This window comes from Vulpes lagopus, chromosome 11 (assembly GCF_018345385.1).
Source record: "Vulpes lagopus strain Blue_001 chromosome 11, ASM1834538v1, whole genome shotgun sequence".
NCBI lineage: Eukaryota > Metazoa > Chordata > Mammalia > Carnivora > Canidae > Vulpes > Vulpes lagopus.
Window position 1 is genome coordinate 69,753,073 of NC_054834.1, and position 26,436 is coordinate 69,779,508.

At 59.3% G+C, this 26,436-nt stretch overlaps 2 protein-coding genes across 3 annotated transcripts in view; one reads left to right on the plus strand and one right to left on the minus strand.

Moving 5' to 3' along the window:
- The window catches only part of LOC121471349 (proline-rich protein 33-like), a 66,325-nt gene that overhangs the window by 34,972 nt on the left and 4,917 nt on the right, over positions 1-26,436 (minus strand). Inside the window, exon 2 of one of the 2 annotated variants that reach the window (XR_005982655.1) lies at positions 17,905-18,748. The exons of the other annotated variant lie outside the window; for it this stretch is intronic. The gene's annotated coding sequence lies outside the window, so the exon portion shown is untranslated. Of the gene's footprint in view, positions 1-17,904; positions 18,749-26,436 lie in introns of those variants that run through there. 2 annotated transcript variants of the gene reach the window in all.
- Positions 8,818-15,483, plus strand: MRPL23 (mitochondrial ribosomal protein L23). The gene is made up of 5 exons (XM_041721995.1): positions 8,818-8,885; positions 10,573-10,695; positions 11,464-11,546; positions 12,057-12,130; positions 15,281-15,483. Exons 1-5 carry the CDS (start codon positions 8,869-8,871, stop codon positions 15,443-15,445), a joined length of 462 nt encoding a protein of 153 aa, XP_041577929.1. The 5' UTR covers positions 8,818-8,868; the 3' UTR covers positions 15,446-15,483.

The window sequence follows — 26,436 nt, forward strand, 5'->3', positions numbered from 1 at the left end:
GGAACTCATGAAATGTCACTAAAGCAGTCCTGAGGGTGACATTTATACCATCAAATGCCTATCATAGAAAATAAGAAGGATCTCAAGTCAATGACCTCAGGTTTCACCTCAAGGAAAATCGAAAAATAAATTCAAATTAAACCCAAAGTAAGCACAAGAAAGGGAATAACAGAGATCAAATGAAAGTCAATGAAATAGAAAACAAAAATAATAGAAAAAAATTTTAAAGATCAAATCAAAACTTGTTTTTTGAGAACATCAATGAAAATTGATAAAACTCAATTTAGTCAGGAAAGAGAGAGAAAACAAGAATTAAAAAAATCAGGAATGAGGCAGGTGACATCACTACAGATTATATAGATGTTAAAAGATAAAAGAATACTAAGGAAACATTATTAACAACTTCATGCCCATCCATTTGACATATTAGATGAAATGGACATATTTCTTGAAATAGAAGGTAACTCAAAAAGTAGACAACCCAAGGAACCTTGCATTGATTAAAGAATTGATAGTGCAGTTAAAGACTTTTCCACAAAGAAATCTCCAGGCCAAAAAAAAAAATTATATATATATATATATATATATATATATATATATATATATATATATTTTATATGTATTATATAAAAGAAAGCTCCAGGCCCAGATGCTTCATTATTGGATTCTACCAAACATTTAAGGAAGGAATAATAACAATTTCAAATACTCTCTTAAAAAATTGAAGAGGAGGGACAACTGGGTGGCTCAGTGGTTGAGTGTCTGCCTTTGGCTCAGGGTGTGATTCTGAAGTCCCGCGATCAAGTTTCACATCCAGTTCCCAACAGGGAGCTTGCTTCTCCTTCTGCCTATGTCTCTGTCTCTCATTAATAAATAAATAAAATCTTTAAAAATAATAACATAAAATAAAAAATTAAAAAATTGAAGAGGAGGGAATACTTTACAGCTTAGTCTATGAGGCCAGCATTCTCCTGATATCAAAACCAAAGACAGGGTGGCTCAGTGGTTGAGCATCTGCCTTTGGCTTGGGTCATGGTCCCAGAGTCCTGGGATGATGTCCTGCATTGGGCTTCCCACAGGGAGCCTGCTTCTCCATTTGCCTAGGTCTCTGCCTCTGTCTGTGTGTCTCTCATGAATAAATAAATAAAATCTTAAAAAAAAAAACAAAGACAATACAAGAAATAGAGACCACTATCCCTCTCAAACACTTACCCAAAAATAAAATTTTAGCAGGTGGAATTCAACAATGTATAAAATGGATTACATATCAAGTGTGGGTTATCTTAGGAATGCAGGGTTTGCATAACATTAAAAACTCAAGAGTAATTTACCATTTTAACAAACCAAAAAAGAAAAGCCATAGGACCATCTCAATAGGTGCAGAGGAAACATTTGACAAAATTCAACAGCCATTCCTGGTTTTAAAAAGAAAAGTTCTCAGCAAACCTGGAATAGAGGGAACTCCCTAAACCTAATAACCACTATCTAATGATGAAAGGCAAAGTTTTCTCAATAAAGACAGGAAGACAAGGATGTCTGCTCACCACTTCCATTCACACTGTACTGAAGGGTCTTGCTGGTGCAATTAGGCAAGAAAAAGTCAAAATTGTAGGGGAAAAACAAAAACTATTTTATTCACAGACAATTGGATCATCTGATCCAATGGAATCTACAGGAAAAGCTACAAGAACTAACAAGTAGGGTTACCAAGTTTTCAGGATATAAGGTCACCATACCAAATCAGTTGTACTTCTGTAAAATCACAATGAATGATCAGATACTGACATTTAAAAACAACCATCTCCTAATAGTATCAAAAAATAGAGACAGGGACGCCGGTGTGGCTCAGTGGTTGAGCGTCTGCCTTTGGTTCCGGGCGTGATCCTGGAGTTCCAGGATTGAGTCCCACATCAGGCTTCCTATGAGGAGCCTGCTACTCCATCTGCCTATGTCTCTGCCTCCCTGTGTGTGTCTCTCATGAATAAATAAGTAAAATATTTTTTTAAAAAAAACAGAGACAAATGCGGAATAGATGTCGAAGAGCTGTATGTTGAAAATATGAAACATGATTGAGAAGTTAAAGACTTGGGTGAAGAGTATTCATGGATTGGAAGGCTTATTCAACACTGTCAAGATGCCAAGTCTCCCTAAATTTAACCAATGGATTTAATTGCAGTCCCAACTAAAATCCCAGCAGGTTTGTTTTTTTTTATGTTGAAATGTACAAGCCTATTCTACAATTCAATGGAAATGCAAAGGGCCCAAAGTAGCCAAAAGAACCCTGAAAGAAAATAAGAAAATCAGGCTAACATTCTGAGAATTAGGATCAGTCTAGAGTAACCAAAACAGATGGTATTGGTGTAAAGATATTCAAATGGAACAAGAGAATAAAATAGACCCACACGAATGCAGAAATGATAGCTCTCCCAATAAATCACACCAAAACAGGTGCATATCCACATGCAAGAGAAAAAAAGAAAGAGAAGGAGGAGGAGGAGGAGGATTAACTGATACAAAAATTAATTCAAACTGGATTGTAGACCTAAATGTAAAACCAGAGCTATAAATACATAGGGGAAATTTTTGATGAATATCGATCAGCAAAGATTTCCCAGAATATAATATCAAAAACATGATCCCCCCCAAAAAAAGTTGGCAAGTTGAAAATTCACCAAAAATGTTTAAAATTTGCTCTTCAAATTTCAAATAAGCTCGTGAGTTGATGCTCAACTCTGATAGTCACTGGGGAAATGCAAACAAAATCACAGATACCACTCTGTAAGAATGGCTAAAATTGAAAAGCTCAAACATATCAAAGGCTGGGCAGGATGTAGAGGACCTCACATCATTGGTGGAAATGTTAAATGATACATTTTGGCAATATCTTTTTTTCTCAAAAAGCTAAACGTACACCTGCCATGTGATGTGGTCATCGCATCCAGGCATTTCCCCATGAGAAAAGGAAATGTTTGTCCTCACAAAGACTTTCACATGAATGTAAATAGCAGCTTTATTTTTAATCGCCCAAAACTGGAAACAACCCAAATGTCCATCAGCGGATGAATGCGTAAACAAATTGTGGTCTATCCATACCATGGCGATCAGAAAGAATGTAGGATTGAGGCACGCAATAGCACGAACGAATCCCAAAATAGTTACTCTGGGAGAAAGAAACCAGACAGAAAAGAAGACAAGCTATATGCTGCCATTTATAGAAAACTCCAGAAAATATAATCTAATCAGGTCATTGGTTGCTTGATTGGAAAGGGGGAGGGGCTTAGGGAGCGATGAAAGAAGGGATTGCGAGGGTCTGAGGATGGTTTTGGGGTGATGGTCCTCCTGAGGCCTCTCTGCGTGTGTGTGGATGGCCATGCTCTCCCTGGGTCCTCATGGGGTCGTTCCTCTGTACGTGTCTGTGTCCTGATGTCCTCTTCCTGTAAGGACCCCAGTCACACTGGATCAGGGCCACCCGGGTGACTTCATGTTACCTCATTACCTCGATCACCTCTGTAAAGTCCCCATTTCCAGATATGGCCACATCCTGGGGTGCTGGGAATCAGGATTCCAGCATAGGACCTTGGGCGGGACACAGTTCAGCCCATAGCACACCCTCGCAGGGAAAAGATGAGCAAAAGATATAACCAGACAAGTCACAGGATCAGAAATGCAAATGATCGATGAATAATAAAGGTAGGAAAGAGTGCAAATATTTGTTGCCAAAGAAGTGTAGATGCAAACATATGAGACTCCATGCTTACCCACCCCCACCCCCAGGGTTGACAAAGGTTCCTAACCTGTGTTATAATAGGCTAGAGATGCACTGGCAGGACACAGGTACCGAGCAGGTGCACCAACTCCTGGGGATGGAACCAGGAGCTCACAGGGTAAAGTCTCAGGGCCAGGCCACAAAAGCAGGTGCGTCCCACACTGGGACCCATTATCCTGGCCAGGTGACCTTGACTATAGGGAGTGTGGCCTGCTGGGAGCCCCAAGACAGGACTGGGACCCAGTGAGGTGCAGGGGAGGGGCAAGAAGACACCCTTCCCCCAGCCTGTGGCCCTAGCCTGGGCTGTCCTACCTGCGTCCATGCCAGCCCGGCCAATCTGACCATCAGCAAACAGGGCCGTTTCATACTAATTGAGCCTTTAAAGGGAGGGGGGGCCCCCTTAGCGGATGCGGGGCCTGCTGGATGGCTTACTGCATGAGCCCCCTGGAACAGGAAATCCAGGGGACCCACCACAAGGAGGGGCATACCCAACAGAAACAGCCAGAAGTACAGAGCTGCTGGACATAGCCAGGAGGTGTAGTCAGGTGGAGCGGCTGGGGGTGTGCAGGGGTTTGACCGCTTCAGGAAGGCCGGGTGGGGAGTCAGGGGCACCAGGGTGGAGACAAGCGGGGCCTAAGAGCCCCGCAGGAGTCACAGGCAGTTCTCTGTGAGAAGCAGGGAAGCCCAGCCCTGGCCGGGAGTGGGACAGGGAGAGGGTCCTGCCTGGTTACCGAGTTGGTGTCTCCCACGGTACAAACCCAGGCTGTGACCCTGTGATTTAGAGCAAATAGACATCTGGTCGTTCAGATGACCCAAGTGTAGTTCTCGTAGATACTGGGTCTTTGCCCATGGCTCCCGGCTCAGCTCAGCTCTAAATCACTGGAAATTCCTAAGGATGATGGGAGCATCTTCTGTGACCATGGTTGGTCTCTCGGGCTCTGTTCCCAAAATCCCCTCAGAGCCGTGAAGGTGAGGTGAGTGTCCTGTCCTGCAAACCCAGCCCCTCTCCACTACAGCTGGGTGTATGTTCATGAGGGGACTTTGGGAAGGCCCTAGAGATGGGGGATGGGGGCCAGGAAGGGACAAAGGGCTGGAGGTAGAATCACCAAAGGCCAGTGATCTCACCAGCCAGGGTATGTAATGAAGCTTCCATGAACCCCCCAGGGAAGGGTTGCAGTGAGCTCCCCAGCTGGCAAATACGTGGATATTTGGGGACAGTGGCACCCCTAGAGAGCACAGAAGCTCCACGGCTGCCCCCACAGCTCATCCTGAGCACCTCTTCCACCTGGCTGTTCCTGATCCTATCCCTCTTATAAGTAACTGCTGATCTAGTAACAGCACCCAGAAAAGGGGTCGTGAGAACCTCCAATGTATAGCCCCACCCCCACCCCACTGAGAAGCACAGGTGACAACCTGGATTTGTGATGGCATCTGAAGGGGAGGGTTTCCTGGGAGTGAGCTGACTCCAGGAAGACAGGGTAGGATTTGCATTGAATCCTAGAACACCCCAGTTGGTGAGCCAGTACCCCCCTCCCTCCAGAAGCCTTTCAACCCCATCTCTGCCCACTGTTCCTGTCCTGGGGAAGCCCTTCCATGAACATGGGGTGGCAGAGGATTCGGTGCCCTCCACTCTGGTTGCAAGGGGCTCCTGAGGGCCAACAGCATCTGCGCACCACCACCAGGCCTTTGCACCCGCTGTCCCTTCACGTTTGAAAAGCTGACTTCTTGGTGAGGCTCTCCGACCACCCCATTTCAGATTACAGTCCTCCCCACCTCCTGTTACCCTTCCCTACATGCATCTCCAAGAGCATCTGAGGTATCTCACTGGTTTATGACACTTGGGTGTCATCTGTCTCCCTTGGGGGACATGAATATGGAGGCAAAGAATTTATCGATTTAGTGCTGTGTCCTCAACCCCTAGAAAGATGCTAGACACATAGTAGGTTCCCAGCACATATGGGTCAAATGAATGAGTGGATGCACACATGGCCTCCCTCCTGCGACCTACCATCTTCATCTGCACCCTGAAGTCACCTCCAAGCTCCCCTCATCCTTCCCCTTCAGCCCCAGCTCCCCAGCCTGGCCTGGAAAGCTCAGCGTGAAAGCTGCCCTCACCCGATGGCTCCTGCTTGGGCCCACCGGGGGCTCCTCCTCCCCTGGCTCAACTCACATCACTCCTGGGGCGTCCCCAGCACGGGGTCCCGGTGGGGCTGCCAGTGGGGACGTCAGATGGTAGCCAAGGAAAATGCACGTGAGAATAAAATAAGTACGTTCCTGCACAACTGAGAGAATGTCCAAAATCCAGGACACTGACAACACGAAACGCTGGTTGGGATGTGGAGCAGCAGGACCGCCCTCTCTCACCAGAACGGTGCCGGCCCCCTGGAAGGCAGTTTGGTGTTTCCTTACAAAGCTAACCCTCCTCTTACCATACCGTCCAGAGGTCATGCTCCTCAGTACCTACCCAGAGTAGCTGAGAGCTTATGTCCACGCAGAAACCTGCACACGGATGTTCTTAGCGGCTTTACTCATAATTGGTGAAACTCGGAAGCAGCCAAGACGCCCTGGGGTAGGGGGATGGCTGAACTGCGATCCATTTACACGGGGAATATTATCAATATGAAAAAGAAATGAGCTATCCAGGCATAAAACGATGTGGAGAAACTGTAACTGGATGGTACTGAGCAAAAGAAGCTAATGTGGGAAGGCCCTGGGAGATTCCAACCAGAAGACACTCTGGAAAAGGCTAAATATGGAGAAAAGAGTTGGGTGGTTGCCAGGGGCGAGGGGCGTGTGCAGGAGGAGCGCAGGGGCTCAGGGCCACGAAACTACTCTGTGTGGCCCCGTAATGGTGGGTATACATCCTTCTACGTCTGTCTAAACTCACAGAGTGTAGAACATCATCAAGGGTGGACTTCGGGAAGTAGTAGGGCATTAGTATTAATCCAGCAGTTGTAGCAGAGGCACCAGCTAGAGCAGGATGCTAACAACAGGGGCAGCTGGTTGGGGAGGGGAGGGGCATACACCAGAATTTCTTGGTACTTTTTGTGCAATTTTTCTGTAAACCTGAAATTGCCCTAAAAAATAATGTGTATTAAGAACACTTAAAAACAGACAAAAAAAGTCATCAGAGCTTCAAATTTAATGGAGCATTCTTCATTTGACCTGGCCACTCTAGCCCAGGGAAGCCATGCTGTCAGTCAGTGATGGGGAGGGTCTGATGACACCAAAGAAGGAGGAAGGGAGAAGATGCACTAAGGTACCTCAGGCTCTGAGGCCAGCCTCTGTGCTCAGAAACCCCAGGCCTGCTGGGGAACAACCCCATTGGCCAGTCATGGAGGGGGGGGACTGAGTGTTGAGGGGTCCACACCATGGAGACCCCATCCCTGTCCCCGCCCTCCTTGAGGACCTCAGCACCCTGTTCAGATGTGAGCCTCTCTCCTTCACACGCAACATCATGCCTTGGAGTTCAAATATGGCCAGAGTCAGTGCTCCTAAAAAGAAGTCTCCTGGCACGGGTATGCCCATACTCCAGCTCCATCCTTCTTGCTCTCAGCCCGCATGGCCCCTCCTCACTGACTTCTTCCTACATGGGGCCCTCCCTCTCCCAGCAGGGGAATCCCACTGTCTTAGCTAACCTGCCCCTAGTACCCCCTCTTCATCTTTAGTACCTTCATCCTGGGTGAACCCACTTAGGTCAAACAGAGGGAGAAGGAGGACCCTCCAGTCCCTCTCCATGACTCAGTTCCTCCTCTTCTCAGCCTTGGGCAGCCATCAGGTCCAGCCCCCCTGTGGCCTCCCTATGGTCCATCCCCACCCTAGAAGTGAGACCCATCCCGATTCCTGGGGGAGTCCCTTCTCTCCCCTCAGATTTCCTGACATTCTCCTCACACCCTCCCGGCTTGGCTCTGAAGAGCACTGAAGTTGAAGTTGGTGCAGAGAACAGGCCAGTCTTTGGGGGGAGAGGCAGCTAAAGGGATTGAGGAATGGCCAGAAGCCATGGAGCACAGGCAACTGGGGAAGAGTGGGGCCTAGGGGCCTGGTCCTCCCCACAGGTCTTCATGTTGTTTTGGGGAAGAGGCAGTGGGTTCCAGAAGTGCCCTATGGAGTGGGGCTCCCCTGAGTGAGGGCTGTGTGAGAAGCTGTAAGAGGAAGGGGTCACAGGGGATGGGGAAGATGCCTGTAGGCTGTGAGGGGCCTTGGAGCCCCAGATCAGGGAGGGGATGGAGCCACCCTGGCTAGGCCCACCCACCTGCTTCTTCCCCACTTTGTCATCTCCCACCTCCACCAGCAGCTGGAAGGGTGGCCCGCCATGATCTACAGTTGCTGTGGGCACCAGGGCATGGCATGTGGGGTAGTGTGGGGTGCAGAGGGGTGTGTGGGACTAACGGGGTGCTGCAGAGAATGGACAGGGTGTGAGGGGCAGGGAGTGGATGGCACCTGGGCAGGGTGAGGGGGTTGGGAGAGATGGATTCTGGACACTTGGAGGATGTGAAGGACTATGGAGAGACCCAGGAGCATGACAGATTCTGGGCTCTTACAGGGTGTGCAGGTCAGGGGTGCGACTCAGCTGTGCAGGCCAGGTAGGGGCCAGGTGGGTGGGTCAAGGGCAGTGGGTGGGGCAGAGGCAGTGGGGTAGGAACTGGGATCAGGGACAGTAAGACAGGAAGGTGGGGAAGAATGAGGCAGGTGCAGTCAGTCCAGCAGGTGCGGTGGGCAGAGCGGTGGGTGGATGTACAGGTGAAGGGTGGTCGGCTAGGTGGTGGGCGGGCGGTGTAGGCAGGTGCGCTGGGCGAGGCCATGGGTCAGGTGAACGAGGTGGGGGGGGTCGGTGGGCGGGGCCATGGCTCAGGTGAACAGGGAGGGGCGGGGCGGGGGCGGCGCGGTGGGTAGGGAGACCCAGTGGGCGGGGCGACGGGGCAGGTGGACGGGGGCGGGGCGGCAGGTGCAAGGGGGCGGGGCGGCAGGTGCAAGGGGCGGGGCCTGGCGGGGGCGGGGCGGGGGCGGGGCGTCGCTGGCCCTCCCGGAAGCCAGGGGGCGCTGTGACGGGCCCACGCGGGCCGTGCGTGCCCCTCCTTCCGCCCGCGGCCCGGAAGCCGGCGATGGCGCGGAACGTGCTGTGAGTTGCCGGGGGCCGGGACGCGGGCCTGGGGGCCGAGGGAGGCGGGGGAGGCGGGGGGGCGGGGCGCCGTGCGGTCTGGGGCGGGGGGCGCGGCGGGAACCACGAGTGCCCCCCAGGAGGGCTGCGCCCGTGGCCCTAGCGTGACGAGTGTCGTGTGCGCGCATGCGCGGCGGCGGCGGGGGCGCCCCGGCAGGTGCGCGGGGCCCGGGAGCGGGCGGGGCCGGAGGAGAGCCGGCGGGGCGTGCTGGCGGGGAGGGTGGGATCGCGGGTGAGTCACCGGCGGGGCCGGGGGAGCTAGAGCCGATGGCAGCCGGCCAGGTCGCTGGGTCGGGCGCGGGAGAAGCGCGCAGCGGCCCTGAGCCTCGCGGGTGCCGGGCTCGTGGGACCCGCGGGAGGGCCGGCCGGGCGGGCGGGCAGCAGGCCGTGCGGGGCGAGCACAGGTGTTCCGGCGCAGGGGCGCCCGGGGGTAGCCCTTCCCCGCCCACCGGCGGCCCGGGGACCCGGGGACCCGGAGACGTGGAGGGTCAGGGCCCGGCCCGACCGCGCGGCTCCCCCGGGGGCCTGCCCTCGCCCCCTGCAGTGCCGCAGTCGGGCACCAGGGGGAATAAGCGAGCCCCTTCGGGTGGCCGGCCATTGGGCCTGACTGCGCTGGAGGAGGACACGAGGCAGGCCTGGTTCCGGGGCCGGGGCGAGGCCTGGCCCATCAGCAGCCGTCTCCCGCCCTTGCCCACCCTGTGCTGGAGACCCCCACCCAGGGGCTGCTGCCGGTACCAGCCCACTCGGTCCCTGGCAGACCTCGAGCAGACGGCCCTCAGCCACTGGGTCCTGCAGGGTCAGGGCCCCAGTCTTGCCTTCCCAGAGCCCCCACACCTCGCAGCGCCCCTGAGGCTCACCCTGGGCCTCTCACCCCCTGGCTCTGCTCATCCTGCCCAGCACAGCATTTGGCCTCCTTGAACCCATCATGATGCTGGTTGTGCCCCAAGATCAGGGGCCACGTGCAGTGCCTCAGAGAGGTAGCAGGGTGACCAGGCTGAGCCCCCTGATGACACTGTGTCCCTGCGTGCCCACCCTCCCCGCAGCCTGGCCCTCTGCCTCCATGCAGACCCTGCAGACTGCAGGCACCCTCACGTGGCTGCTCTGCACTGGGCAGTAGCCTCTCACTGCTTCCCAGCTACCTCTGCTTGCTCTGGGGACTTTCACAGTACGTGTGGTGGGGGGTAAGTGGTTGAGGTGACTGGTGCCTCTCCCACCCACACAGTGTGCAAGTGACCCCCCAGCCCGCGCTGTGGGGTAAGCCATGGTTAGGAGCAACTCTGCAGCCGGCAGCCTGCCTGTGGGACCATCACTTTAAACAATCCTGGCCACCAGCATCTTTGGGGGGGCCATGGTGCACATGCTCTCTACTGGCCTATTTCTTGAGTCACTCATTGACCCTTTCCAGAGACCAGCCCTCAGGTCCAGCAGCCCCCACTGGTCGAGCTGGTGGGCACCAGGGATCTTGGTGCCCACCCTGGGCAGATCTGACCAGTGAGTGAGGGGGGTTGTGGGGGCACTGGGCTGTAGGGGGCACCCCCCCCCCCTTTGCTTCTCACTGCTGTTGCTGTGGGTAGACACACGGAGGTCTGCTGGGGGCGCCCTTGGGGTTCTGAATGTTTGATACAGACCAATCTCTCCCTGCTCTCAGGTACCCTCTGTACCAGCTGGGCAACCCCCAGCTCCGCGTCTTCCGAACAAACTTCTTCATTCAGTTGGTGCGGCCCGGCACAGCCCAGCCCGAGGACACTGTGCAGTTCCGGATCCCCATGGAGTAAGCCCCTGAGGAATTCAGGCTGTGGAGTACCCCCCTCCCTACTAGGGCAGTCCTGCTGGTGTCACAGAACCTGGCTCCTATGTGTGGCTTCTCCCCGCTGTGAAAACACCACAGGCGGCTCTCCGAGCTGCGAGCTGCTCTGCAAATATTGACCGAGGGCCTGCTGTTTGCAGAGCCTCCGGTGGGGCTGGGCTGCCCCCCACACACGCCTACCCCTCCCCCACCAGGGAAGCCCAGTGGAGAGCCTAGCACTTCTTTAACTGCACTGAGCTCCGTGCTCTTTCCAGGCAGCTGGGCCGAGGCTCTTGGAGGTTCTTACCACAGCTTCCAAAACCCTAGTTTTCCAGGCGGTTCCCTCACAGAGGCCCCGGCAACCAGAGGGACACAGCATCCTGTCCCCCAGGCTGCAGGGCGCTACTCTGAAGTGTCAGGATGTGATGGCCTTTAGAAGCGGGGAGGAGCGGCCAGGCTGCGGTGATGATGCCACTTCAGGGGAAAAGGCCAGGGGGCCTAACTCCCCACCCCCTGGGCCTCCATTTCTAGGAAATGGCCTGGTGGTGGGCTGCAGACAGGACCGGCCCTAGTGGGTGCCCAGAGGCCTGGGGCAGCCCCCAGACTGACCCTTCCCTGGGGAGAGCTCTGCCCAGGAGCCCAGCCCCAAGTGAGCATGAGCCCCTTGCAGCCCCCCCTTCCTGTGTGGGGGACAGGTGGCCACTTGTCATCTCAGCCTGGCTGGGACATGCTTACCTTCCTTCTCTACCCCAGGATGACCAGGGTGGACCTGAGGAATTACCTAGAGCGCATCTACAATGTACCCGTGGCTGCCGTGCGGACAAGGGTGCAACATGGTGCGTGCTAGCCCTGCTACCCTGCTGTGGGGGGCTCCCCCACAGCCCCCCAAACACCCCTGGAGCTCACGAGGCTTCATCCCGACCACCACAGACAGGGTGCCCTTCCCCGTCCAGCTGGGAAGCTGGGGTGGCAGAGCACTTCCTTGTTCCTCTTAACCCTCTATCCCCCCACTGCACCCTGAGGTGTAAGTACGCAGCCTTCCCATGAGGGAGGCAGCCCACGAGGGGTGCGGTGCCGACGAACAGAAGTCAGTTTTTTTACTTATTTTAGACACGTTTGGGTGTTTAGCGGAGCAGAGGGTCGCGGTAGTAGCATGTGCTCCTGGAACATGGTCTGTAAATGTGAACTAGTCACACTTCAGGTGTGACGTGCTATCATCCGTGGGACACCAACCAATTCTTACATGTTTGCCTCTTTCTAGAAAGTGGGTCCTGGATGAGTTGGGCTGAAAAATCTCGTGCTCAGAATACAATGTGTCGTTTCCCCCACACACACACCCCCAACAGGTTCCAACAGGAAGAGGGATTATAGGAACGTGAGGATGAAGAAACCAGACTACAAGGTGGCCTATGTGCAGCTGGTGAGTGGGCTTCGGGCAGAGGCCCAAGTCCTGGGCGTGACTTATCACCACCGTGACCTTGGTGCGGGGGGTGGGGGGGGGGGGGGGGACGTGTTTGTGCAGCGGCCCCGCCTGGGGCCCCAGGAGGCCCTGAGAGGCAGGATCTCCAGGCCCAGGGCGCGGGGCAGAGCCTGTGCTTCGTCCTAATCCCTGGCAGCCCCAGGCAGAGCTCATGGGAGGAGACGGCGCGGGGCATCTTGGAACTTCTCCGGGGCCAGCCGTGTCGTGCCCTTGGACTTTGAACGTGCTGTGGGCTCAGGCAGGCCCACTCAGGCCCAGGGGTTTGAGGCTCAGACGGAAGCCAGAGCTCTTGCTTCTGGAGAGCCCTGCAGGGTGGGCAGCCCCCAGTGGGGAGGCCATTGGTGCCCTGAGTTAAAGCTGCTGCAGGGGCCTGGGTCTCCACTGGACCTGTTTGCTATGCCCTGGGGTCCTGGTGGAGCCCCCTCCCCTCTGGACAGGGCCGTGGGGCTGTGGCACAGTCTGTCGGGTTCTCATGACTGTGTCTCCTGCCTGGCCTGGGGTGTGGGGGAGGGTTCAGGGCCCCTGCTCAGGCTCTCCCCTTCCAGCCAGAGGGCACCCCAGATGTGTGTCTGCAGATGAGCCCTCCAGGGGACGGCCGGGTCCCCCGCTACCTCCATGCAAACCTGCCAGGGACGGCCCTGCTTGCAGGGTCCCTTAGCTGCCCTTGCTGTTTGAAACCCCTGGAGGGGGAGGGGGGGTTCTTCCAGATTGTTCCATCCCAGGGTGGACAGCCCAAGTGGAGCCTGCGGCGGGAGGCGGCTGGCCGTGGCCGCTAGATGGCAGTAGCGCTATTGTGAAAACCTCCCCGGGGCCTGCAGACCTATTTTGAGCATGAGGAGGCAGTTTGTTAAGAGACCCAGTCAGCGTGGCAGCTTTTCTGAAAAACAGTCACAGTTGTTGTTCTAAACAGGGGCCCCCCTAATTATTTGGCCTAATATTTGCTGTGCATATAGTCAGCCAATCCAGGTGGAGAGAGCGCCCGTTGGCCGTATAAAGGCGTCTGTGTCCTATGTGTGAAATTGGGCCATCTGTCTCTGTCATGGCGTGCGGGCTGACACCCCCTGTGCCGGCATTCGCCACCAGGCCTTCCGTGGGCCAGTGACGGTGACAAGTGGCTTCTGAGTCACCCGAACCCTTGCATTCTTCCCGCTTAGATCTGCTGCGTGCAGCTGCCGCGGGGGCACCATTCTTCCCCGTGAGACCAGGCGGCACAGCCTAGGGCAGCATCCCTGCTGGGCAGCCCGGCTCCCGCTGGTCCCCACTGACGTTCGGGGAGCCCCTACTGACATTCCGGAGTGTTCCCCCTGCCCCCCAGGCCCGCTCGCCTCTGTCTGGCCTGGAAACCGGCAGGAAGCCGGGGCCCTTGCCTCTCTGAAGGGGTCTCTTCTCTGCCCCCATCTCCCGGGGCCAACCTCTCCCAGCGCGTCCCTGCGGGCCCCGCTCTGGGGCTTCTAAAAACAGAGCTAATTGTAAAGCACACAGAGGGTCAATCAGGAACACAAATTAAGTTTCCGAATCTATTTTGAGTTGCCGGCTGCGGAAGAGCCCGTCAGGCGGGTGGGGGCCCCACGCTTCCCCCGACAACCTGATACACATCTCTGTGGCCCCGCATCCCACGCGGCAGAGGAGCGTCACCAGGCAGGCGGGAGCCCTCTGGGGCCCAGGCCATGGCCCAGGGCCGCTTCCCACACTGCTCCTTTCCTGCGCTTTTCTGCTGACCAGCACGCTCTCCACTGTGGCGGGTCGGGGTTGAGGGTTTACTTTTGAAAGTACAAGGTGAAGTTCCCCGGAGAGGGGCACCCACAAGTGGCTCTTGTCTCTGGTGAGAAGTGAAGAATTTCTCTCACTGGCTCCCTCCGTTTTTCCGGAGCTGTTGCAAATTGGCATCTTTGTATTTATATTTTAAAATGTCATTTTGGGTTTCCCCCACCTCAGAAAACTAGCAAAATCACCTCGATATATTAAACATAAATCCCCGTTCTGGGCAATCAGCCTTGCATGTAAACTATTGCCCTTTGGTATTTTAAAAAAGAAAAAAAAAAGCAGTGTTGAGCTGTGTAAGCTAATCCTGGTGCAGGCTGGCTACTGAGCGCACACAGCCCTGCTTTCTTCACTCGGGCCCGCGCTCCGCGCCATGTGATCAGAATTTATAAACCTTCCCTTCTCGGGTGGGGCATGCGGGCTGTTTCAGATCATACTTGGCTGCCTGCCCAAAGCCAAATTTCTTTACAAAACAAGGGTCTCCAAGAACCAGCGCACTTTACTGATTTTACTTATTAAAATTTTCCAGATACGGATGCCGTCCTCCATCCTTTGCCCGTCTGGAAACAGACAGTGCGGCTCTGGCGCGCGCCCCCTCTCATGCCCTGATCTCGGGGGGCTGCTCCGTGGGACCCAGCAGACTGAAAGGGCACCTCAGAGCTGCCTGGGCCCCCTCCTCCGCTGCAGCGGGGGCCAGCCCGGTGCCCCACACACGTGCTCGGGGGTCTGGGTTGGGGCTTGGCCGACACTGGCACATTCTGAACTTTTAGTGAAAGATGTAAAACCAGTTAATTTGCAAAGCCGGTCTTGATTTATAGACTGCTGCATATGTACATTTCTTTGTACGTTCTATGCGTTTTATTTGCCAAGCTCCGAGCCGGGAGGAGGGGCAGGCTTTAATGTGGGCAGAGGCCTTTAGGTATTTTGGATGGAAAAAGTTTCAGTGTGGCACCAGACATCATTTGTGCCGTGTTTTCCCGTGCCTCGCTCCTGCCCCCCGGTCCGCCCGCGCTGCCCCCGCGCCCGTGAATGGGTGCTTTGCTGGGCTGCTTTTAATGAGGCTCCTGCCGGTGCAGACGCCACTCCATAAAGAGATAATGTCGATGAAAAGGGGCATTGTCCAGAGTAATGGTTTCCCGCTGTGAGATAAAAGCCAGCGGCCGGCCGACATGTTTGTTTTCCAGGCAGGGACATCGCTCTGGACATGCTGGCCGCGTGTCCGTCCAGGGCCTTGGGGCAGGAGGGTCCTGTCTACCCATCCCGCCCCCCCCCGCCCCCTGTGAGAAGGCTCCTGGGCTCAGAGCTGCCCTGCTTGCCTTTGCTCCATAGGCGCACGGACAGACCTTCACATTCCCCGATCTGTTTCCTGAGAAAAAGAGCCCTGACGGCAGCCCTGGTGACGATGACATCCGGGACCAGCTCCTGGAGGACCAGCGGCGGAGGCAGACCCGCGATCCCCGGCGCGGTGGCGTCCCCGACTGGTTTGGCCTGTGATGGCCCCAGTCCAAATAAAGTCCTGCGTGTGGAGCAAGGCCACAGGCTCCGTGTTCTCTGTCCCACATGTCCCTGTGCAGGGCTGTGCCCCACGGCACACGGCACACACAGCACCTGGCCGCAGGCACGGAGCAGGGCCTGTGGGGACTGTAACCATGTGACCCATTTCTGGCCCCGTGAGCCTACAGCGAAGGTCTTGGTGGGGAAGGTTGTGTCAGGCAGGTTGTGAGGTGGGGTGGGGCGAGCACCACGGGCAGGGAGCCCATCCTGCTGAGGGTCTAAGGTGGCAGCACTGGTGGCTCTCGAGTGGGGAGGAGGTGTCCATGGGGGGACCCAGAGGAAGCGTGTTTAGCACATGCCAACCCAGCACGAAGCAGTGCACAGAGGGTGGGAGATGCCGGAAACGGAGGATGAAGTGGGGGGGTGGGAAGGATCACTGGCCTGAAGGCTTGAGGATGAGTTGGTGTGGTCAGTGGTCATCGGCTCCCTGAGGTGGACAGTTGGGAAGGAGACGGTATCTGGGAGCCTGCAGTGTGTGCATCCAGCAGCCCTGTTTGCACCCTGTTTCCACCCTGTGGTGGGTCCCCGTGGGCCCCGGTGCTCTTCCCCAATTGGCAGGTAGTGTGACAGGGCTGAGCCTGCAGAGCTGGGAGCATTGGCAGCGTGCACATGGGTTTCGTGGTGACCCACTGGGCCTAGGGGTCTGGGAGCAAACCAGAGAGCACTGGGGTGTGCAGGAGAGTCGGCCACGTGGCCCCTGGGGTAGGACGTGGGTGCCACCAGGCTGTGGGGAGTCCTGTCCTCCAGCGCTGCCCTCCTGTGACCTCTGAGGGCCTTGCAGGAGCCGGCTCAGCACCCCCCTTCCGCCCAGAGGGACACCCAGCCCGGGGACAGCATCACGTGGGTCGCAGCTCCCTCCACTTGGAGGGTGAAGGTCCGGGCAGACGCCGCCCTTCAGCGTTGATTTAAAGTGATGGGGAAGGTCCGGAAGGCGACCGGAGAGCAGAGTCAACGGTATTCTCCGTAGAGAAATAATTCATGGGGCCTCGCGGCCCTGAGGACCCCAACTCAAGGCTGGGAGAGGAATCCCATCCTTCATCCAAGCACGTCCAGCACGGGCCGCCACGCACACCCCAGACGCAGCCCAGCGCCTCCTCCAGCTGGCCTCCCCGCTGGCGCCCCACTCTGCAGCCTCCCCGAGACCCCCGTCCCCCTACCCCACCCCCCAGAGGCCTGGGCCACGAGGAAGGGGTGGGGAGCCACTGTGTCCTTGGTGTCCCCAGCACCCCAGGGCTGACGGGGCCCCAGGCAGGGATGGGCCCCTGGGAATGAGCGTGGATGGACCCGGAGGAGGGCTGCGGTGGGGGCTGCCTTGCAGGTCCTCAGGAATCCAGGAAGTGGGCCTGCAGCCGGATGGAGGGGCGGGGGAAAGGGGGTGCTCCACCCCACCCCCAGGCCCAGAGCCTCAGGAGCTGGCCTGACACCCCTTCCCCTCCGGGCTGCTCCCTCGATGGAGGCCCCTCCGTCTCTGCCCCTGAGACAATGGCTGTGTGGTTGTCTTGGCCGTGACTCAGTGTCCCCCGTCCTGTGCAGCGGGACACCATAGGAGGGGTTTCCCACATGGTGGGCCCCTCTCACGGGGCTGGGCACTGACCCCAGGGCTTCGAGTCCCCCTCCCGTGGGGATGGTCCTGCGGGGAGCGTCCTGGGGCCCCAGCTTGTGGGGGAAGTGTGTGGACAGAGGGAAAGAGTGAGAGCCCCCAGTGCTACTTCCTCCTCAAGCCCCCCATCTTCTGTGATGTTCCTCTGTCGCCATGTGGGAGGTCTGTTTACTTAGCAAGAGGGAATGAGAGACGGGGGGACGCCAGGTTACAGGCAGGCAGGGGCCGGCGGGGCAGGGCAGGGCCGGCCGAGGGGGGCTGGGGCCGGGAAGGGCCCTGGGGACTGCCGCTCTGCTCAGTTCCTGGTCTGTACTGATGAGTTATAGCTGCGGCGGGCGGGCCCCGGGCCCCCAGGGACACATCCCAGACCCCCCCCCAGCAGCTCCAGGTGAGGCCCAGCCGCCGGGACAGAGCGGAAACCCATCTGGCCACAGTCTCTCCGCCAGCGGCTGGTTTTCTTCTTCGAGGGCCGGCGAGTCCTCCCCAGGGCTGCACCATGCTGTCTCCCCAGCTCCTAAGACATGGCTTAAGTCACAGACTGCAGATAACAGCCTGGAGCCTGGCAGGGGCAGGGGCCCCCACCCCACCCACCCGCCTGGCCGGGCCCTCTGCTGGGAGGGAGGGAAGGGGGGAGGGTCCCCCACAGCTCCTGCAGCCCCGAACCCCCTCCCCTGCACCCCTGTCATCGGGTGGGCTCCCTGCTGTCCGGCCTCCCTGCGTACCCCCTCCCCAGGAGCCCCCTTCCCTTGGCCCCCATGCCCCAGCAAGGGACCTAGGCCCAGGAATGCACACACAGCACTTCCTCTCATCCCCCACCCCCCAGGCCTTCTGGAAGGCAGCTCTGGGGTCCCCCTCCCACTTCCCGGCTTTCATGTGACCCTAAATTCTGCTAGTGTGTGCAAGGGGATGCGGGTGCAGGAGCATAACTGGGGAACCGCCAAACCCAGGGAGCCCGCTGAGCCAGACGTGATGGCCCCATGTCCCACCCTGGGAGTTTGGAGCCGGGTGAGGCGTGGGTGAGGTGCTGGGTGGTGAGCTGCCCGCCCCGGGCCCCCCGTTCCCGCCAGAGCCGAGGCTGTGCGCCTGACCCCGGGCCTCCCTCCCGGCACACAGGGCAGGGCAAGCAGGGCATGCACGTCCTCTTCTATCTTCAAACGGCTTTATTGAGACATAGCTCACATACCCTACCACCCACCCACTGCAAGTATGTCGTGAGGTGTCTGAGTACATTCGCAGAGCTGTGTCTCTATCACTGATCCATTTTAAAACATGTTTGTGTTGTCCAGAAAGCTGCCCTGCGCCCCACGGCCAGCCCTCCTCGCTCCCCCCACCCCTCCCCTGCCGGCCAGATCTGCTCTCCGTGTCTGCGGGCTTGCCTGTCCCAGGCATGTCACGCACATGGGGTCCTGCCCCGTGCCATCTCCGGGGGCCGGCGTGATGCCCCCCAGTGGGTCCATATCGTCGCACATGTCAGGATGCCGTGTGTTAGGCCCAGTGATGTTCCATGGTGGGTTCCAAGTCGTCTCATCTCTTCTCAGTGGCAGACACTGGGGTTGTTTCGGTGCACACATGTCTGCGTTGCCCCCCGGGGAGGACTGGGTGCTTCCCCTGGAGTGTTTCATGCCAGCGGGGCTGCCCTTCCCCTGGGGAAAGCCAGTTCTCTCCCTAAGGAGGCCGCACAGAGATGAGCTGTGCCCTCTGCCTTCCCCACCACCGAGGCCTGGACCAGGCGAGCACCAGGGTGGGGTTGGACAGAGCCGGGGAAGGAGGGTGGGGAGCTTCCAGTCCCCCGAGGCTGGCGCAGGGAAGGGTCTCAGTCCCCCGGGGACCCCAGCCCCTGTGCTGCTCCTTCCCTGAAGGCTGCACCTGGGGTCCCCTCCCCTCACACGCCACCCCGCCTGCACACTCGGGAATCCTTGTTTGCCCAGGTGTGGGGCCCATAGAGTGTGGGCTGCTCCCCACACGTCCGGGGGCCCCGGGCCGAGCCCTGGTCGCCCTGCGTGCAGGTGCCTGTCCTATCTTTGCAACTGACTCGAAGTCCCTTCAGGGCAAAGCAGGAGCCCTCCTCTCCCGAAGCCTGCCTTGCAAGCTGCCCCGGGCCTCCCACCGAAGCTGCACTGCAGGGAGGCCCCTCTTGCTGCCCTCACTGGCCCCAGGCTCCACGGCTTTCAGGGTGAACGAAGGGGCCAGGCCTCATCCCCCCCAGGTCTGCCCACAGGAGCAGCACCCACTGCCAAGGCCCCACTGCCTGCCCGCGGGAACCCTAGCCCTGCTCTCTCCCCGCCTGGCCCTGGGAGACCAGTTCGGCATCTGCGTTTACTCCTTCCCGACTGAGGTCATCCCAGCACCAATCCCCCAAATCACTTCATTATTTCTTGGTAAATAGGGCTTTTCCTAGTCAGAATCATCAGCATTCTTGTGTTGCCTCCACATCTGGCTTTGATTGGCCTCGGCCGCCTCGGATGGATGCTGGAGCCCTGACGTGATGGCGAGGGAGGAGAGGCCGGCTTGCTTCCCTTCCCGCTCAAGGCCGGGCCGGGGGAGGGGCGGGCGGGGGAGGGAGACCCCAGCCCCCTCCCCCCCCATGCAGGTCTCTGCTCCCTGCCTGGGCCAGTTCTGCCTCCCTTGGCCGGGCCCTCGGCCCTCCCTGCGCAGAGCCCCTGCCACAGGCCTTCCTTGGTGTCCCCCACACCCCAGGGCATGGCGAGCGTTTTGTCCTCCCCCCACCACACACACTGGGTCTCTGCAACACCCCCTCCTTGAGGCGCATGACAGGCAAGAGCCCCAAAGCACCCCCCACCCCGCAGCTCTTCTGCATGGGATTCAGAGGCTGTCCAGCAATGACGATGCCCCGCCTGCCTGGCCCCCCAAGGACAGGAGTCTGCAGGTCAGAGGTGAGGCGCGCTGCCCTCACTCCTTAGGGCAGCATGAGGCTACGAGATGGTTGCCGACTGCTTCCACCAGGGATGTCCCCAACTCATGAGTGTGACCCCCTCCATGCAGGCATCAAAACCCTGCACAGCTGTCCGGGTCCCCAAGAGCATCCCTGAGAGCGTCCCAGGCAGCCCTGGCCCTGTGACGTTCCCTATGGTGTTGGGGCAGCCTGAGGACGGCCCCTTGAGCTGCTGACCTGCTGGCTGAGTGGTGACAGGCCTGGGGTTGCAGCGCAGAGGGAGCCGGACAGCCCCTGCCCGGGGGTGTGCGTCCAAGGCCCGTCCACTGCCCGCCAGGAGGGTAAGCTCAGAGATCCTACACAGGGAGCGGAAGGCTCAGTGCCCCCAGGTGGGTGTTCGCAGGCCCAGCCCCCACCCCATTCAGAGGCAGGCTTTTGCTCGCTGCCGTGTGGGGGAGGTGCCTCCCAGAAGCCCTTGCGGCGGGCCTAGGGCAGGGGTGGGCGCCCCCTTAAACAGAACAACGTGCTGGCCTTCCATACCTTCACTTTACGAAGTGTCGGGAATTCCGACGGCCCAAACAGCTGGATTGTCCTCACCAGGTTCTCCCTAGGACTCCACCGGCGGCCAGGGCCCTAAATAATTCTTATAAAAACCATGTCAGCCCCAAACTGTGTGATATCTGATTTGTAGCACTAATAAAACCCCACGTCTGCTGCCAGAGGGGGGGCCGCGCAAGCCCAACGCTGGAGAGGCCTTGTTTCCCGCCGGGCCATGTGTGCACATGTGTGCAAACGTGTGTGTGCGTGTGCACGCACGCCTATGTAAGCACATAAGTGAGCACTGGGAGCCCGGGGGAGGGGTGGCCCCAGGAGCAGGGCTCCAGCAGCTCTGGGGGCTCCCGCCTCGCTCCCTAGCTCCCCTGAGCCCCAGGGCGTGCCCTCCGCCCTGCACCCCCACTGCCTGCCTCTGTCACCAAAGCTACAACTGGTTGGCTGAACATCCTCAGGACAGGGGCTGGTGGAGGGGGCAGCCCCAGCCACATGCAGAGGCTGACCTGCCCCAAGAGGCCAAGCTGGAAGGGGCAGGTGCAGCCCCTCAGAGTTGGGGCCGCATCTTGGGCTCCTCTCAACGTGGAGCTAGCCCTGAGTGAGGGGCCATCCCACAGTGCTGCCCCACAGCAGCAGGCCTGGGAGGTCACAGGTGACCACCAAGAATGGCCTCCTGACCCGTGAGTGGAATGAGAGCCTGGAGGCACCCAGCTCGGAGCCATCAGTAGGGGAGTCTAGATGATAAGCCAACCAGGGCACAGAGGGGGCGCCTGTGATGGTTCGTCAGCAGGGTGGCCCTTAAAGGCCAGATCAAAGGCCCCACCGAGACGCATGCTGGCTGGTTAGGAAGGCAGCCAGGGTAGTGGCCAGGGTCTGCTGTGAAGGCACCCACCCTTGCTGGAACCTCAGCTGCCCATGGGACCTGGGTTGTGGTGGCCAGGATGGCAGGGCCACCAGCAGGATTCCCTCCTCTGTGTCCCCCCAAGGCTGCCCTGCTCTCTAAGGCCCCAGCACTGACTGATGGCAGGCAACGGGGCCTCTGGACATGTAGGGCCATCCCAGCATTCAGGGAGCCATGCAGGGCTGCCCAAGGGCCCTTAGTGGCAGGCAGACAGTGGCATTGCTCCCCAGGCAGGGGCCTCCAGCTGCTCTGGGCGCATGGACAGCATGTTGGGGTGCAGAGCAAGCGTAGAGCCTTGCAGTCAGGGGCCGGGTTCCCAGTCTCCCCTCGAGCCTGTGAGGCCCTCGACTGTGGTCTCATCTTTGTGGGAAAGGTGGGAATGTTCCTGCCGTCCAGGGAGGAGCCAGGGGGCCCTGCTCCCAGGAACCCCCACCCCTGGTGTCAGGCCCCCTCCCCACCCAGGCGTGCCAGCCTGCTCTGTCCCCATGGCTGCCTGTCACTGTGTCCCGCCCACCCGATGGCTTGCCACATCCGTGTCCCTGCAGGGCGTGGCGCCGGGTTGGGGATGAGCTCCCTCACATGGCCACGGTGTGGCAGGGCTCACAAGGCGGGGGCTTACTGGAGTCCTTGACAAGCTGTCATGTGGTGGGAAGGCTCACGGGGTGTCTGACCCCAGATGAGATTGTCCAGACCCCAAGGCGGTGCCAGAAGTGGGCGCCACACCCCCTGGAGCGGACCCATAGTCCCTGCCCCATGGGCCCCTGATCACGCCACGTCCATGGAGATGCCATTGGGTCTGCTGGCCCCTGACCCTGGGGTGACAGTGGCGAGGTCAGGAGGAGAGGTTGACCCGCCCTGTCCCAGAGCTGCCTGTGGTTCTGGAGTGAGCCGGTTGAGGGAGGAATTTCAGCGATTCGATGCTCCCAGGGCATCAGAGTCTGGCTCAGGCCTTGAGCAATCACGCCTGTACTGAGGGGTCCCCGCGCCCCAGCCCCCAGTGCTGTCTCCTGCTGCCTGGCCAGGCCCTGGCCTCTGTCTCCCTGCTTCCTCCCTGGCTCCTGGGTCCCATCCAGATGCCCTGTCTGGTTCCAGGAGGTCCACCGACGACAGGGGCTTCATGCCACTGCTGGGTTTTTCCCATTTAAGGAAACAAGCCCGTGGTTACCTGATTCCTTCCTGCCCCCGCCCCCCTGCCCCGGCCCCAGAGTGGGCACGTCCCTTGCCTGGACTGGTGAATGGCTCCCTTCCACCCTCGGGTGCTCCTGGGGCCTCCAGTGAGAGGTGTATGAGGGAGCGGGTAGCTGGCCATCTTACCCCGCAGGCTGGTCCCTGAGGGGCTTTGGAAAAGGACCCCGGCCCCCTCCCCCCACTGCTGAGTGTCTCGTGGGCACATCTACCCAGAACTCCAGCACTGAGGTTGTCCTGGTACCAGGACCTGGGCACCCACCCACCCAGGTCTACTTGGCTCTGGGGGCCACCTGGCACATGACCGTGCTGAGCCGGTCCCTGTGTCCCCAGGACAGGGCAGCACTAGTTCTAGAAGATGCCTCTCCTAAAAATAAAAACCAGGCCAGAGGCCTTGTGGGGCTGGTCCTGCAGGAGGCCCGGGGGGATTAGTTAGCAGCTGCTGGTCCCATCCTGCCTGTCCTCACCTCCCAGAACATCCCCTGCCTGCCCTGGACCCCGCCTCACCCCGGCTAAATCTGCCTTGGCCCCTCGGCCGGGATGGAATGGGAAAGCTGCTCTGAGCCTCCTGTGGGGCTTAGGGGGTAAGCGGAGCCGACAGCTGCCCGAGGACAGTGATGAGGGGCTCCAGGAATGCCCTTTATCTGGAAATATCGTGTTGCCCGCCTGGATGCCGGGAAGCCCGCGTGCCGGCCCTCCCTGACTCCTGCTAAGACGGGAACAGCCTGGGGAGGCAGGGTGCAGCTGTCCCCGTCGGTCAACACAGGCTTGCCAAAGTAGCCTTTCTGAGCCCCCTGACCTCGCCTTTCCCAGGGGCTGCTGACCGGGACCCTGCAGACCCCCGGAGCCCCCAGGAGCAGGGGGCAGGTGGAAGGGGTCGCTCTGCTGGCAGCAGGACCCTGGCGTCCCGCAGCCCCAGGCCCGGCTCCTGACACAGGCTCCTTCTCCGGCCCTGGGGTCCCCCCCATGGACTGGGGTGCCGAGTGTGGGTCCCAGGGAGGAGCCGACAGTGGATCTCACCCCCTCCCCGCCCCCAGGAGAGGGGTCAGACACCGCAGCACGGCCTAGGGAGTGAGGGGTGCCGTGTGGGGCGGCCGGGGTGCGGGGCAGGAAGAGCGCCCGCCACCGCCAAGGGTCTGCTCACACGGACCAGATAGAAACGCAGGAAATGCAGGAAACCTCTCGTACCAGGAAGCGGGGGCCCGAGGAAAGGAGCACAGAGGGCAGGGTGGCGGTGCGGCCGCAGGCTCGGGCCGGGCTGGGGGGAGCAGGCGCCGGCCCGGCGCGCTCGGCCTGGCATGCTGGGCCACATGCTTGCCCACGGGGCTCATGGAACATTCTTGCTGGGGGCCGGGGGCCGGGGGCCAAGGTGTGAGAGGCCCCGGAGGGCGCTGGGCGCTATAACGGGCGGCATGGCACACTTAGTCACCTCTGAGGTATGGCTCCTGGGCCGCACCCCGTGTCATCTCCACGGCAACGCCGGGAGGGGCCGGCAAACAGCCCACAACAGAGTGGCCCCCTGACTCCTGGTCGTCCCCTCAAGGGGGTGGGACCGCCTTGGAGACACCGCCAAGTTTGGGAGAAGAAGCTCGCGGGCTGGCTTCGCTCCAGCCATGGCCTGGGACGTGTGTGCCCCTGTCCTGTCCCTGCCCAGCCAGCCCCCAAGCCAGAACACCCTGGCCTGTGCCTTGGGGGACATGGGCGGGTGGGCGTTGCGGTGAGGTGGCCGGGTACCCCCTGGGTCCAGGGTCCCCAGGATGTTGGAGTGTGTCAGGAGTGGGGCTCGGGCCACTGGAAACGCAAGTTCTGGGGGCCCTCGGACCATCAGCTCACAGGACACATGACCCCCAGTCCAGATGTCCCCTCCACTAAGGAGGGGGGACGCGATGACCCTGCCCTAGCCCCCTCACACCTAAGGATGTTAGGGTCCTGCAGAGACCTGCACAGCAGATGTTAGGACCCTGCAGAACGGGGCTGGGGAGGGTCACTAGGACACTGCCCCAAGGGCAGCTGCCTGACGGGGGCAGTAGTGTCCCACGGTGAAAGAGGACAGTCCACTGGCATCCTGCAGCCTGGGGGCCCCCTGCCCCCAGGCCAGGCCAATTCCTTAAAGGTCAGTTCAAACCACTCCCTCCCTTGGAATGCAGCTCCAGCACTTAGGGTCTGGCACCCATGCACCCAGAGGACTCCCAGCTTCTAGGGTTACCGACGGCCCAGTCTGTGTGGTGATGCTGGTCAGGGGAGGCAGGGGGCCGGGGTCTGGGTGTCCTCTGAGGGCTGAGGTGGAGGCTTTGTTCCCGGTGGGGGTGGTCAGGGACCACCTAGAATCGTCCCAACTACCTCTCTGGGAAAAGCAGGCAAGTGCACATGGGGGCGCTGGGTTCACCTCCGCCCCCAACCCCTGCGGCTGGCACGGGGCGGGGGGGGGGGGGGGGGGGGCAGGGGGGGCGCAGAGCAAGGCACTTCAGAATGCCCAACACCCATGCCTGGGCTTGGCCGGGGGGCTGATAGCTGATACGGAACCAGTGCCAGGGTCTGGGGCCGGAGACAGTGTCCCCCAAGGACATGGGCCTGGAAGCACAAACGTGCCTGCATCATCTTCCCCAAGGGCGGCGCTGCTGACCAGGACGGAGAGGGACACTTCTCAGAGAGGTCGTGTGTGGCCATGGCCAAGCTGTCCTTCCCGGATCAGCTGTCGGCAACCTGAGCCATCCGGGAGCCTCAAGGCCTAAATTAGGGTCTGAAGGAGAAGCCGCGGGCATCACGGGGACACCTGAGCCTCCTCGGCAACAGAAATGTCTGGTCCCCACACCGGGGAGGCCAGTCCACCCCAAGGACGGACGGGAGACAGACATTTTCCGGAAGTTGGAGGTGGTGGTGCCTGCGGTGGGGGTGTCCCTGCTGGAGCTCCCCCAGCCCCCTGCATGTCTGACCCTGCAGAGCCCCAGCCCCCTGCCCGCCCCTGCCAGTGGCTGCTCTCTGGGTTACAGGGATCCGGTTCGCTGCTCCTCATGGGGCTGTGTCTTATCTCTGGGAAAAAGATTATAGGTTTCTGACATTAAATTTTCATGCTGAAGTTTTCAGCATGTAGTTTGAAAAGTTTTTTTTTTTTTCCAAGGAACACCTGGAATGGGAGGGACAAGAAGGTTGCTCACACGGGGCTGAACCCAAGGGCAGGAGGGCATGCTGTGTGGCCGGCACCCCTCCCCACCGTACTATGCCTCCCCTCCCTGGACACCAGGCACTGGTCCGGCCACAACAGCTCCTGGGGCGGCCCTGACCCCTGGACCGCATGGCGGGTGCCGACGCTGGCACAGGGTCACCCTGTGTCTGGTGCTCTGCCGTCCACTATCCTCTGTCCCGTGTGTGTAGCTGGCTCCAGGCCGCCCTGCTCACATCTGCTGGAGTGAGGTCGGCCCCTGCCCCAGGAGGGGTGAGCCTCAGGCTGGGGGCGCTGCTGGGGACCCCAGGTGGTCCCGGGCCCCGCGGGGCGGCCGTCCGTCAGTCTTTCCGGGGGAAGCAGTAATCTAAGTGGCCTGGCTGCTCCTGCTCCTGCCTCTGGGTAATTGAAGGAGCCCGCTTGGAAAATCCAGCGTCGAGCTCGACTGTTGGGTCATTTTGATTTGGGGATTTCCAACCATTGGGGCCACGAGAGGTCACCCCGCTGACCCCGGCCTGCCTCATTATGTCACAGCCAGATTGCTGTGACACGTGATGGAATCCAGAAGCCCCCGAGCAAGCGGGCAGGCGGTGGGCCGGAGGTGGGGGTGGGGTGGCCAATGGGGTGGAGGGGAGCTCCGCAC